The 14538-nt window shown below is 33.5% G+C and overlaps 2 protein-coding genes across 3 annotated transcripts; one reads left to right on the top strand and one right to left on the bottom strand.

Moving 5' to 3' along the window:
* The first annotated feature begins 682 nt into the window (after positions 1–682).
* On the top strand, positions 683–3000 carry LOC120082527 (elongation factor 1-delta-like). 2 transcript variants are annotated; one of them, XM_039037730.1, is made up of 8 exons: positions 685–821; positions 914–1021; positions 1185–1301; positions 1402–1477; positions 1592–1712; positions 1792–1905; positions 2313–2475; positions 2722–3000. In XM_039037730.1, coding segments are annotated over exons 2-8 (678 nt in total). In that variant the 5' UTR covers positions 685–821; positions 914–935; the 3' UTR covers positions 2723–3000. The 2 variants fall into 2 exon arrangements, with proteins under 2 accessions (XP_038893659.1, XP_038893658.1); XM_039037731.1 differs by lacking the exon at positions 2722–3000 and having other exon boundaries at positions 683–821; positions 2313–2476.
* A 5800-nt stretch (positions 3001–8800) lies between these two features.
* On the bottom strand, positions 8801–12550 carry LOC120082504 (cycloeucalenol cycloisomerase). Its single transcript, XM_039037700.1, has 8 exons — positions 12390–12550; positions 12170–12315; positions 11639–11722; positions 11312–11353; positions 10510–10620; positions 10233–10424; positions 9939–10036; positions 8801–9167 (listed from the first exon to the last, which is right to left on the bottom strand). The coding sequence occupies exons 1-8, from the start codon at positions 12394–12396 to the stop codon at positions 8984–8986; spliced, it is 864 nt and encodes a 287-aa protein (XP_038893628.1). The 5' UTR covers positions 12397–12550; the 3' UTR covers positions 8801–8983.
* Between the last annotated feature and the right edge of the window lie 1988 nt (positions 12551–14538).

Here is a 14538-nt window from a genome sequence, read left to right as displayed (position 1 = left end):
TGGATATCCCTTTTCTTGTTTGAATGTCATGTTTAATAATAATCATACAACAAATACTACGATCACAAAAGTTGCTCGAAAAGAAAAAAAAACGCTACTCATTAATTAGGATAGTAATAAATTCTTACTGCTTTTGTTTTTCCTTTTTCTTGAAACCAAGAAAATTCTTATGTATATGTTCTGAAAAATGAAATTTATATTGCATGGAGGTATGGATATTGGCTCAGAATGTATGTATTATGAATAATGTGGTTTCTCCAAAATTTAGTTTTTTTAGTACATAATAAATTAATAATTGCGTTGATTACAAACTATTTATTAATAGAAAATTTGTCATTTTGTGAAAATAGCACTGTTCAATAGTAATTAACATGTAACCTATGATTTGTTGATGTTCAAATTTTCACACTTTTATTTGTTGTACTCAAAAGTTCTTTTTGAGATAATTTATTTTGTCTGAAAGGTATAGTTAAAGTTATTTACATAGCCAATTTTTATATGTTGACTACTATATCAATTTAATTGAATAATGTTGTAAATTTATATCAATTTACAAGAGGTTTTTTTTTTTCCTTCTAAAGTTTAAAGAAAATTTATATCATAGTTTTCATGCCTTCTGTTGTTCCATATAATATGAATATAATGAAAAGATCTAAGACTTGAAATCTCCGCCGTTGATTGTTGAGGATCTTCATAATCGGTTCATGTGCGGTGCAGCAGATCAAGCCCATCTGTTGCTTTAAATATTGAACAAAGCCGAAACCCTAAAATCCCCTAGCCTCTGCAACTTTCTCTGTGAGTTTCTTGCTTTGCTACCGGCGGTAAGCTTCCGATCACGCAGTTTCGAATTCGATCGCGTAAGTATCATATGAAAGCAGCGGATTTTTAACTTCTGGTTTAAATTTTTGAACAGAGAGAAATCACATCAGTTCGCAATGGCGGTCTCATTGAGCGATGTCAAGTCGGCAGCCGGTCTAAAAAAGCTCGACGAGTACCTGCTCACTTGTAGTTACATTTCTGGGTTAGTTTCTCATCTGAATCTTTATTAGAACTTGTTATTTGATTTGGCTTTTGTTCATTGAAAAACATCTGATTTGTTACAAGTGTTGGAAGCAATAGTAATGGCATTAATACTTACTGTATTGAATCTGGTCTTTATATGTTCGACGAATGTTTATTCTCAGGTATCAAGCTTCAAAAGATGATATCGCTGTTTTCGAAGCTATCTCCAAACCCGTTTCCAGCGAGTATGTCAACGTATCTAGGTGGAGCAAGCATATCGAAGCACTCTTGAGAGCCTCGTAAGTCACCAAATTGCATAATTTTACTGTTCAGTTCCATGTTTAGTTTTGTTCTCGCTCTTAACTCGTATAATCGTTGGCTTTTGTTATTGTTTTATAGTGCTGTTTTTGGAGAGGGTTCTGGCGTTAAGTTTGAGGCAGAAGCAATCGCAACCCCACCAGCTGCCGATGCTAAGGTGAAAATATTATGCAATATTTTTTCCCAGTTCTGTGTTATGTGATCTGGAGAGTCTCATTATTGTGCTTTATCCCCTGTTTAGAATTTAAGATTTACTATGAAACACTTACAGCCTAGCGCCGACGACGACGACGACGATGATATGGATCTGTTTGGCGAAGAGACTGAAGAGGAAAAGAAGGCTGCTGAGGAGCGTGCAGCTGCCATCAAGGCTTCTGCGAAGAAGAAAGAGAGTGAGTTTTATTTACCGTCGATCTTGGTCTCGTTTTATATTGTCCACTGATTTTAATAATGCGTGGTGCTTGTTTTTAGGTGGAAAATCATCAGTTCTGATGGATATCAAGCCTTGGGATGATGAAACTGACATGAAGAAACTTGAAGAGGCTGTAAGAAGCGTTCAGATGGAAGGATTGCTTTGGGGAGCATGTATGTTCTTATATCCACGCTTTCAGTTTATAGGAATTATATTGTTTCATAATGTTGGAAGGAATCTGCAATCTTTTTTGCGTTATTTTAACTTATAATTGATATGAGAACCAACTGTTTCTCTTCACTTTCCTCGAATCTATTTCATCGGTTAATTGATTCAAGTTTTCATGATTTTATATGATCATTTCTCCAGCACGTCAGTTATTACTGCCTGTTAAAGGGAAGTGGAATAGAAATCTTATTCACCGTCTTTTTTTATCCTGTTTTATAGTCACGTAAAGCGTTTTCTTGCCCCAGTGTTATTCCTCGTCTACTATTTGAGTATCGTGTTATGTGTAATGTAATTGATTGTAATATCTTATTCTTAGGTGGATGTGTTTTGACCCTTGTCGTTTAAATTGCAGCCAAACTTGTCCCTGTTGGATATGGTATTAAGAAACTGCAGATAATGCTCACAATTGTTGACGACCTTGTGTCTGTTGACAATCTCATTGAGGAACATTTGACCGTCGAACCCATAAATGAGCATGTCCAGAGTTGCGATATTGTTGCCTTCAACAAAATCTAGTAAGAACCATGTTTTATTTTGTTACACTGGTTAGTAGTCGCAGAATTTCAATTTGATGTCTTTTGGAATGGGACCTTAAATTAAGGGTATGCGTGAATTGACTTTTTATGTGCTTAAAATCCAACACTTTGTTGCACTTATAAAGTTAATTCAACCATTCCTTAAAGTTATTTGAGAGGACTTCTCACCAGATCTTGAGTCTGCTATTCAATTTTTTTTAACAACATACCATTAATTGGTTGCAGAGATTGAGCTCTTTTGTGAAGTCCAAGAGCTGGTCATTCCAAAGACGAGGCTGAGTCTACCCATGAATAAGTTTTTGTTCAGGACTGTATGTCTATTTCTTGTTTTTACTTTTCAAACTTGATTTGGTTCCATTTGCTATGAAGTCATTTATTTTTGATATTGTGGTCATTTTGTCTTTATGAGCTCTGGTGATACACTTAGGTTATGAACTTATTGATTATTTGAGGTAGTGAGAATGAAAGATGGTCAAATAGAATGGCCTAATGATCTCCATGTCATTAACAGTGTTTTAAAATGTTCAAGGCGCAATGGTTCTAAGTGCAAAGTATACAAAAAGGTGGGGGCTTTTTTTAAATGAAGCGCACTATATATAAAAAAATATAAAAAATATATATATATATATTATATAATGTTTATTTATACAACTAAAACATTGAAGGATAGAAATGTGTCTTGAAAAATAAGAGATATATATGATTTAAATATTAGTCATTGAGTCACTATCATTCAACACCAAGTTAAGTGAAATGACACAAATAATTCTAAATACAATTTTAAAATTCTAAATATTGAATTCATCTTCATTAAATAGGTTTCATCTTCGTTCTCTTCATCATATCTATAGGTCTTAGAGACCAAAGTAATTGTTGGGAATTTTTTTTTTTTTTAAGTCAATTAATTTAAATTACTAATGTAAGCAAATTTTAATTATGTATTCACTAAATTGTTTATTATTGTTAGTTTTATATGACAATTTGAATTTAGAAGTTTAATCGATATTGCTAAAAACTAACTTGACTTATCCGATGTCAGCTTATGGCTCTTGAACGTAGATGTGAGCGAGTCGGGTTGAAATGGTGAGAGTTGAGATAACGAATAAATTACTCAAATTTTGGTCTAAAAAACCTAATTATTTTTTTTAGTACAAAGAAATAAATATAAATCAAATTATTCACCTATATAATTTAAATTTAAACATTCATTATTTTTCCCTATGTAAAAGCTAATCGGGGCTGGGAGGGGGAATGGGGCCGAATTCCTCGTCCTCGTCCCTGTTTAGTTCATGGGAACTTTTTTTTCCCACTCCCTCTCATTCCCCGCCTAATCGGGGAATCCTTGTCCCATTCGAGGAGAGACTGTCAAGGGAAATTGGACATCTCTACTAGCAACTCTTGAAACATCGTCTCATGTTAAAGAATCACTGTCGAAAACAAGATCATCATCCTCTAAATCGTCATCAATTCTTCCAATAAGCCATTCATTACTATCATCTATCTCTTTTAAATGTCGACAATGTCCCGAATATTATATTAAGCGCTCTATTATATTTTATTAATATCAAGTCATTCAGACAACTTTGAGCAATATATATATATATATATTGCTATGAAGTTGCATCTAAAGACACTACAAGTGAGACCTAAAATTCTCATAGTGAACTTTGCAAGTCTGGAGTTTCGAAATCATCCCACCATTCTACTATAGATCAAAACTTTATTAGTAGCTTTCAATTCGAAATGATATTTAATGTACTTTAATCAAAGATTTTAAGTTAAAGTTTACTTGGAGATATTTTGTCTCTCTGTCTTATTACTAAAGACTGTCCAAATAGTCCTTCAGCTTTCTTGTATTTGGTTAGCTCTCTAGCTCTTTAAGTATCTTTGTCTTGAATGTCCAAGGAAGATGGTGTTATACATGAATATAACCCATTGAAAATTTCATCGCTTGAATATTTGGATTCGAATAATTGAATTTTGGGTTTAGATAATATTTCGATGCATGCAAAGGATGATGCAACTGAAGTTTCAATCGTCAATCAATTATTGTAAAAATATCTTTGTACTTTTCTTCCTTACTATGGAAGGATTTGGCAATGGTCTCCTTAGCTCTATCCATAGCCTCATAAATGTATCCTATATGAGGCTTCTTCTCGCCATCCACCAACCTAAGTACTCGCAATGAAGGGCCGGATACTTGGCAAATACAATGATATTCCAAAAAGTTGTTAACAAAATTGTTGCTCCATTTGCTATTTTCCCACTCCTTCGATGTAAATATCTTTCTCAAATTTTTTTTCTGACGATGTAAACTTGATAATGTTATGCAAGTTGTAGCAAAGCATGCCTATTGTCGATGTAAACTTGATATATGATTCGGTGTAGTTAGCAGTGACTGTCTTGAACTTGAAAAATTTATATCTTATCATTTTACTTTTAATTAGTGTAGTATAATCTAATATGAAATTATTTGATTCCAAAGTTCAACAAACTATCATAATGATTGGCAATGTGTTGAACTTCTTATTTTACTGTTTTACTCTTGATAAGGATTCAAATTATTATTTTTATTTTATCATTATTATGATGGAAATCGAATCTTTAACATTGAGGTATAGCTCATTTTGGCTATTGGTTGTAATTTTTAAACTTTTTAGTTATCATTGGTTGTGATTTTTAAAATTGTGAATAAATTTGATAATGCTACATGGTATTAAATTTGCATTGGATATCACCACCTATTTCGCTTTTCTTGGGTGTACAGTCCGGTTGGCTTTCCTTTCTCTTCTCTTAAGTCTACAACAAATAAGTGGGAGACATTCAATTAACTGAAGAATCCGAACAACTTGGACTAAATCCAAATTATAAGGGTTGAATTGCTTATTTTTTTTCTCCTATTTTTATTGGATTGGATCTAGGATTGAACAAAAGAAATTTGAATTGACCTAACCCAACCTAAGTTAAATATATGGGATTTCGACATAAGGCCTTACAATAGTGACATTAATGTCTTGAATATTTTATTTTTTACAATGAATTTTTTTTCCACAAATATCAGTAGCTATTTACTATTTAGGTCTTGGTTCTACACACAAATATATATATATAAAATTGTGATTCTCTCTCCTCTATGCAAATTTTCATATCCATTAATGTTTCTTTTTAAGAAAAAAGAAAATCACTGACTCTTCCACTTCTCCTTTCTTCATCATCCTCTCTTCTTTTTCATCTCTTTTTTCTTTCAGCGATTTCACACCCCTCTGTTGCTATTGTTTGCTCGTCAGATTTGGCCGACTGTCGTTGCTGTCGTTCACCATCCGCTGTTTGTCGCCACTATTCGGCCAATCGCTGTCACCGCCATTCGCCAGTTGGATTCGATCGTCGACTTCTGCACACCACCGACTGCCAGTAGTCGAGGTAAGTTCCTAGTCTTGTTGATTCTCTCTTCTATCCGCGGTTTTCTCCCTTTGTTCGTGCCATGCACCAAGATCCAGCCGTTTATGTAGATCCGTGCACCAAGATTAGCTACCTATACAGATTTGTGGCGACCATGAGTAAAGCAGAATAAGAGATGAAGATGGGGTTATGTGTTATAAACATCCATATATGAAGATAGAAAGAAGTACTTTGTTTGTGCCGCCTATATAGATCTACCGCACCAAGATCGAGGAGAACCTTTTTTTTTTTAAAAAAAAAAAAAATCCTAAATATATACATATTATAAACCCCCTAAGGGAATATACATTCCTTTATTTGATCTATGTGAATTATGTACGGTTTATTTGATATATATTATGATTTATGTTAAATATTAAGTCAAGATGTGATTTATATACCGTAGGATAACAAAAATTAAATAATGTAATACTCTTAATTTAGTCTATTGTAATATCTACTAATCTTAATTTTGTATATATTTCAAGGTATATTGACAATGTTTCAATGTATATTGACAATATTTTAAGGTATTAGTAAGAATCTAAAAATTAATTGAGAGTTTTTTTTTATTATTTATTTAGATTTTATGTATTGTGATATACACAAATTTTGTGTTGGAATTTCTAATTACTATACCGTCAATGAAATTTATGATATATAATGCGATTTATGTCAAACATTGAGTAAATATTATTTATATATCGTGGTATATTTCATATATTAGATTATATAATTTACATATTGTGGTATATTTCATATATTGGTTAGAATATTTTTTAAAAAAATACTATTTCTTTTTAAAATGTTTGTTTTTGTATAAAGTTTGTAATAGATATTGATATTTGATAAGTAAGAATTGAGTTTTATGAGATTTTAGTTTTTAAATGTGTGGTAGATAAATTTAAGTATTTTAAATTATGAAGAAAACAAATAATAATCCGACAACCCAACTCAAATTTTGAGGGTTGGGTTGGAGATCATGTTCAGGTTATTTAGGTTGCCAATTTGATCAACTTGAATTTTTGGATTGGTTAAAAAAATGTCACAACTCAACCCGATCTAGGTACACCCCTAGATTTGTAGAGATAATTTCTTTGATATTTCTATATCTTGTTTTGAGTGAATTGGCACTATCATTTCGTATGAAAAATTATGACAGCAAATCTGCAATAGAATGTGTGAATATAATGAGTAATAAGCACTTCTATTTGGAAACTAAAATGTTTATTAATTAATTTGAACTTTTATTTTGAATTTTATGTTTTTATAATAACAATTTTCAACGTAAAATTGGGATCTTTTATATATTTGCCACCTGAAAGATTTGTCCATCGATAATTATTTGGTTTTTAAAACTATGTAATAAACTCCAGATCTACCTATTCTATTTTTATCAAACACAATTACCAAACAAAAGACAAAATGAAAAATAAAAAATACATCTAAACTTTATAATTCTGTAAAAGATATTCTTGAACTTACCTCTAAACTTTAAAAATAAAAAAAAAAAAAAAAAAAAAAAAAAAAAACTCTTATCGTTTATCCCTCCGAATTTCACATTAAAGAATCAATTCAGATTTTCTTATCTTAAGAGCGGCAGCTTAGAAGAAGAATGCAATCAACATTAGAGATGTAAAGTACAGGAGACGAAAGGACAGATGTGTAATATTAAATTATTAATTGCTCAATGATCTACATCGGATCATTATCTTTCTATACATTGTTCTTAAAATTGTTGGAATGATTATTAATAGGTTAGAATATTGGTCGTCCATGGGGAGCATAAATGCCTGCAATTTTTTAATTATTATATATGTACTTTTTAACAATAATAACGAGAGTTATATCATTATATTACAATCCCATTTATTCTTGGGGCCTTTTTAACATAAAAATAATATTTAAAAATATTTATATTTTATAGTAAAAAGTTCCAAAAGTACTAAACACTTTTAAAACTTTTTGCTATAAAATGTAAATATTTTTTAAATTTATTTATTTATAAGAATTTTCCTTTATTTTCTTTTCCATCTATTCATTATGATGGTAGGAACATTTTCAACGTATAACATATGTTAGATACTACGACATTAAATTTGCCTTCACCCATCGACTTGAACTTTTGGATCAATTTGAGATTTAGCATGGTCTCAACTCGTGGTGGAGTGCTTCAAGTAGGATGGATTTGATCCCATCCCGGTAGTCAAACTCTTTCCTTACTCAGCTCACCTGCCTTTGAAGCTGGATTGCCTTTCTCGAAATAAATAGAGTAGTCCCCCCAAGGAGTTGAAAAGTTTGAAGTGGGATATTGGGTCCGTCTGGGGATGCTCACTACGACATGGCTTCAGGGCCTCTCCCTATTATTAGCTTAGCTTGACTTTTGTCATATAAATAACATGTAACTCAAAGCTACAAGCCAAATCAGAAGTGACTCATTTCTATTCTGGTTGGGATTGTCTATCGATGGAAATCTATAGATCCTAGTAATTCACTATCAGAGCAATATTCTAAGAAGTCCTGTATTCAAACTCCTGCAATGTTATCTCTTTCCCAAATCAATATTAATTTCAACTCATTAGGTCTTCTCCAGTGAAAGGAATGAAATTCCTACAATGTTATTTCTTCCCCAATTAATATTGATTTCTACTTATTGGGTCTTCCTCATATTTCAAACTTACAAGTGAAGGAAGTGTTAGATGATATAAATTTGCCTTCACCTAAAAGCTACGCTTTTGAGTCAATTGGTGATTTAATCGAATATTCTTGTCTGCTCATTAGCAAGTAGCATCTTTGGTTTATCCAAGGGAGAGGAAGCCATATTCAATTGGTTTTGATTATCTGGTATTATGTTTGAAGTTGTAAATTATGGGATCTTAGTAGTTTGAATTCGAGGAGACCGAATGAAAATGAGATGGAAGGATAATTGATCAATAGTAACTAACACAATGAACTCTAAGAGTGTTCACAAATAGAGCTAAAACTACCATAATAGCTATAGTACAACACAAGATCACATTAACATTAACAGCAAAGCAGTCTCTGAGTTTCAATTGGTTTGTCCAAGAAACCATGGTAGCCCTGGTTGATAGCATTGCTTTTTGGGAAGTGGTACGATAGGGCCAAGAAAGATGCGCCATAGATCAAGTAAAATTGTTACCAACATTGCTGCTCCTAGAGAATCAACTGCCACTCTTGGTAAGTCCCAAAGATCACCAGGCTTCTCGTCAATCCTGTAGTACAGATTCAACATGGTGGAAAGATCTTAGAAAAAACCGGTAGATTGGTAGTAGACCTTTGAAACAAACTCATCCTGTTCCTAAATACTACAATTTCGTTTTGGAGTACGAGTTTACTCGGAAAGTCAAGCAGTTAACCGACTGATAGAAACAAAAACTCAGAAGCCAATACAGGCCGGCCATGAACTATATGCTACCACCTAATAATCTAAAGGATAGACTTTTCCTCTAATGGCATGCTTTATAAGCCCCTATGGCTTCACGTGTATTGGATATCCTAACGAAATCGCGGCTAATGTAACGGGTGGTATAGCCATGAAGGTCCGAAATCTGCAGTCTCTTGGTTATGGCTCATAGAACCCTCTTAAGCCATAATCTTTTCTACAAGCAAAAGTCATCTTAACTTTCGTCACCAGTGGACAAACGACTGGAATAAGAAGGGGAGAAAAGAGGGATAAGTCAATGTACTACATAAGTTCATGCATATGATGGGGAATAGAAGAGGCAGCAACAGCATAACAACTACAGAAGATGATTCAGATCTGTCAGAAAATTCACGTGTCCCAAAAAAATCACATGTTTTGCAACTCTTTCGTTTTTTTTCTTCCCTTATCCAGTTTGTGTAATTCATGTCTGCAGTCTTGAAGTCGCCAATTTCTCGAGCATAGAGTGATGGAGGGAAAATGGCAGACTTGTATGTGGTTTCTAGTTATTATAAACAAACTGATCTATATATATTTATGGCACTAGGATTCAGAATCTTACCTCAAGAACATTGGGAAGCTGACGAAGAAGTAGATGGCATAAAACAAAGAGCCAACTTTGTACATTGAAGCCCGATCCACAAATTGGTAGTAAGGGAACTGCACAGGTCGAAGTAAGATGTGTATTAATAAATCATTCGTAAGAACAAATGAAAAGATATCTCAAAGCATATATCAGAAGGAGTTTCGTGGAAATGGTTTTATGAGAACATGCTGAAGTTTTCAATCCTTACAGTTCAAATAACTTATACCACCAAACACTGGACAACGCAAAAGGAGAAATATGTGAAATTACATTAGAAATAGCCAGAGTCTCCAAGTAAGCAATGAAGTATGAGAGTGCCACAATCCACGCAACCAGCATAACCCTTTGAATATTTTCTGGTAAGTCGGCAATGGAATGGCGAAGTCTCCGAAGAGTCATGTTAGATGCGACGTGATAGAACAGAAAGCATACGTGGGTAAGAAGAAAGGTTGTGTGTGGTACCTACGATTAACAAATCATTTTTTAGAAATAGAAGAAGGTAATCGATGCTTTTTTTTCCACTTTGCCTTTCAATTGCCATGCTTACATTATTCATCCTCCATGATGGAAACGTATAAGATGCCCCCAAAACAGTGAAAAAGTAGTGGGTCCAAAAGTAATTTCCAACATAGCTGAAGATTACTATCCAAAGACTAGCCTGCCACAAAGAAGAACAAAATTATTATGTAGAGCTTATGAACTGACCTGATTGAAAAACTGATTGGTAGTGTCTAGTTTGACAGTTAAGTGATACAACACTATAGGAATTGGATTGTATGTAACTGAGCCAAAATATTTTATTATTTTGCAGTCTCTCCATACTCAGAATCAGGAAGGCTAACCTGTTTGGATTAATATTTCTCTAGAAAGTTGCATTGTTATTATTATTATTACTATAATTTTTTTGAGAAGAGAAGAGAAAAGAAACAAGCATTGTTATCATGTTGATTTCATCTACAATATTTAATGTACACCAGCTCAATGTCACCCAACAAATTCTCCTCTCTAGAAATCTGATAGAATGCTTAGAAAAGTATTTTCAGTTAGATACACATTTCTAGAAGAAATGCTAAATTAGCATTAAAACCGCAATTGAGTGATGATAGCTTGGTTCTCAAAGTGAGCAAAAAAGGGTAGAGGTTGGAATGGATAAGACATTTCATAGTCCAAGGGGCTGCACCAATGAATGTTGAAGCCATCGGGGGGGGGGGGGGTGGGGAATAGCCTTTAGCCAAAAAACCACTTTTCATGTATCACACTTAATTAGCTTTGATGATATAGCTGCTTCTTCTGAATTGCTAACTTGCAAAAACAAAGAGTAATCCACATACAAAAGGTAGAGAACTAACCTTCACCCAATATCGATCTTTCCAAGGCAAACTGCGGTCAGCCTGCAACAAATTCCAAGTAAATAAGATCACTTTATCTTCGTCACTTTAAGCACCTCAAGTTACAGGTGATGAATTGATAAGTCTTCCTTCCTCTTTGTCTTCAATTGATTAGATCTCGATTTATTTATTGTGACTAATATTCAGTTGAATCGGTTTAAGAGAACCATCAATCTTGGATAAGAATTATGTGGATCGATATTTCCACAAGTTCCCAGAAACAAACATGTGAATGAACTTTTGTAATAGAATCATACAGATTTAAATGAAGTGCTAGTAAATTGATACCTCTCCAGGCCACACCACCGGTATCAAAAAGGAAGGAAGTGCTGCTAATAATCCAGAAAGCAAATATTCCAATTCCGTAAACCTCTGTGTCAATAAGAACACCGATGTTTAGATTTTTAAAAAGTTGAACTCATAGAAAGTAAAGGTCTAATAAGAAGAAGAAGAAGAAATCGTCTTCATTATTAATATTGGACAGAAAACGAAAGATAGAACAGTTTAAACGTCACTTGTCTTGAATGACACTCATCAAATTAAATACAAATTTCCATTTCGAAAGTTGTCAAATCCCCAGATGTATAAATCAACAATATGCCCCTTTCTTCATTGTTGACTTCTTCAAAAAGCCAAACCTAATGTGAACAGAGAAGAAGATAAAATCTAGAAATGTATAAAGAAACTTCTGCTTAGTTCAGCAATAAAGCGAACAATCAAACCCCATCTAAAGAAATAAGTAAAACCCATCAAACACTTTTCACAATCCATCGAAATGCAGCAAAATAGAATTAGGAGAAAAGTAAAATTGAAGCAGACCTCGTAGAGTTTGAAAGGAACCACAATTCCCAAGCAAAGAGTGAGCCAAAATGGAGTATAGGAAAGAAAGAAGAGTTCACCCCATCTCTTGCTAGGGTTTGAAGAGAGCCATAAGCTTGAAGAATGTTTGGAAACGGAGGCAGGACCTGGATAGACATAGGTAAGAAGTGGAAGAAAACGAAAGGAAAGAAGAAGAAGAGAGTGAGAAAAGCAAATTTACCGGCCATTACAACAGTGATTAAAGATGTGAAACTGAGATGATAAGATAGATCTCGGCTTGAAATTCTCCAACTGAATAAGAGAAAACCGAGGAGTGTAACCTTTCGCTTTGCTGTTCCGAAATTTCCAAAGCGGACACCTAAAGATGCCAGCTTCCTCTAAATAACAACCAAAATTCCCTTTTTACTTCTTTACCTTCACACTTTTGTCTTTTCTTACAATCTTTTTTTTTTTTTCCTTTTTTCTTTTCACCTCAATAATGTGGTTGGATACCACAACTGTCCCACGTTATGTTTTGGATCAACCTTTTTTTTTTTTTTTTAATAAAATATTTATACTTTCGTGTTAGTTAAAAAGTAAGGGATCGATAATTGTATTAAAGGAAGGAAAAAAAAAAAATAATAATTTCACCCTACTTTTTGAAACTTAAGAGTTTTGACATTTGTTTATCAACAAAAATACCAAAATACTCTTATCTTTTCCCCCTTTTTCTCTTTTCTCTTTCTTTACTTTTGTTTTCCAATCGCAAAGATTGAACTTCGATTTTCTTCGAGGACTCGCATCAACCGAATCTTTAGCATCAATTCAATATTGGAGCTTATGTAGACGAACTTGTCCTCTCGTCCCAGTTAGGGGTGTTCATGGATTGGATTGGGTTAGGTTGAAAGACTTTTTAGATCCAACCCAATTTTTCGGATGGTAAATTTTTCAACCTAAATAACCCTTATTAAAAATGAACCAAACCCAACCCAACCATGAAATATTTGGGTTGGATTGGTTCGGGTTAATCGGGTTATTTATTTAAAATTTTGTTCTAAAAAGAAGTAAAATGTAAATATGTAAAAATCTAATTTAATTATTTTCATATATTGAATTAAGATTAACAATTTCAATTTATATAGTGAAAAATTTCTTTCTAAAGTGCAAAAAAACTACTTTTAAGAGTTGTTGAAGAATAAATTATTCAAAAAATATTAGAATCAAATAAAATTAAAATCAATATATGTATAAATAATTGTGTTATAAGTAATAAAAAATATATTTTTTTAAAGTTAATAATAAATTCGGGTTGGTTTGGATTATATTAGGTGAATCCATGAACCAACCTAATCCATAAAATTTTAATTTTATTTGAACCCAACCAAACCCAAATGAGTTGATCATAACCCAACCCAAACCGCATGGGTTGGGTTAGGTTGGGTTGATCGGTTTTTTCGGGTCATCAATTTTTTTGAATATCCCTAGTCTCAACTTCATGACTTTCATCTCATCATTAGTCGTGAGGTCAACTTGATTGGCTCGTTCGATATTTTGATCGAGTTAGACGATGGGTTTGGTTGGAGGCGTGGCCCTATCTGAATCTTGATCTTGGGTATATGCCTCATTAGGTAAGCTCGCCCTTGTGAGTTAGCTTGGTCCACAACTGACATTTCCTGAATTCTTCGATCGTCGATCCTCATTTGGGAGCTGCAAGTCCCGTTTAAGTTCCTTCATTTGGTCTAGGTAAATTGTGATCAACCTCTACAGATTTAGGTCCATTGTCAACGATAGTTGTTGCTTCCACAAACAACGTCAAATGTTGGTATGTGGATCTCCAACGCATTTGTTGTCGTTACAGGCCCCTTGTGGGCTTGACCTCCGACTCGCTTCTTTTAGTTTGGTCTCACTTTCTTAATCAACATGCACGAGAGATCTGGTGTATTGTCGAGCCTACTATACCCTGATGCTTAAATTAGTATAGGAAGTGTATAGTTCTACTAAGGACACAAAAGTAAGATAAGGGCTCTTCTTCATGGAGATTACTCAATCTTCTCTTTTGGGTTATCGAATGGGATAATTTATAATAATGTCTTCCTTTGATAGTCGCCTGTAGTTACGTGTAGCTCTGGCGATGTTAGGGTAGTTTACGACATTTGAGACTACATGGTGCCAAATGACCGCAACTTGGTTATTTTTCAATTATTGTATATTTACCAGCTTGGCTGATTAGCCAAGAACCAAAGACTCTGACTTTTCTCTTTTGGGATGCACATTTCTCATGTCATCTCATAGTTTCCATAGGGCTTGGACCCACATGTGGGCTTCAGGTCTTGTAAGAGGTAACTCTCAACACATAGTAAAAATATTGATATTTTTATATTCTAATCCTT

Source organism: Benincasa hispida, chromosome 8 (assembly GCF_009727055.1).
Source record: "Benincasa hispida cultivar B227 chromosome 8, ASM972705v1, whole genome shotgun sequence".
In the NCBI taxonomy this organism is placed as follows: Eukaryota; Viridiplantae; Streptophyta; class Magnoliopsida; order Cucurbitales; family Cucurbitaceae; genus Benincasa; species Benincasa hispida.
Note: the sequence above shows the minus strand (reverse complement) of the source record. Positions and strands in the feature narration are given on the sequence as shown.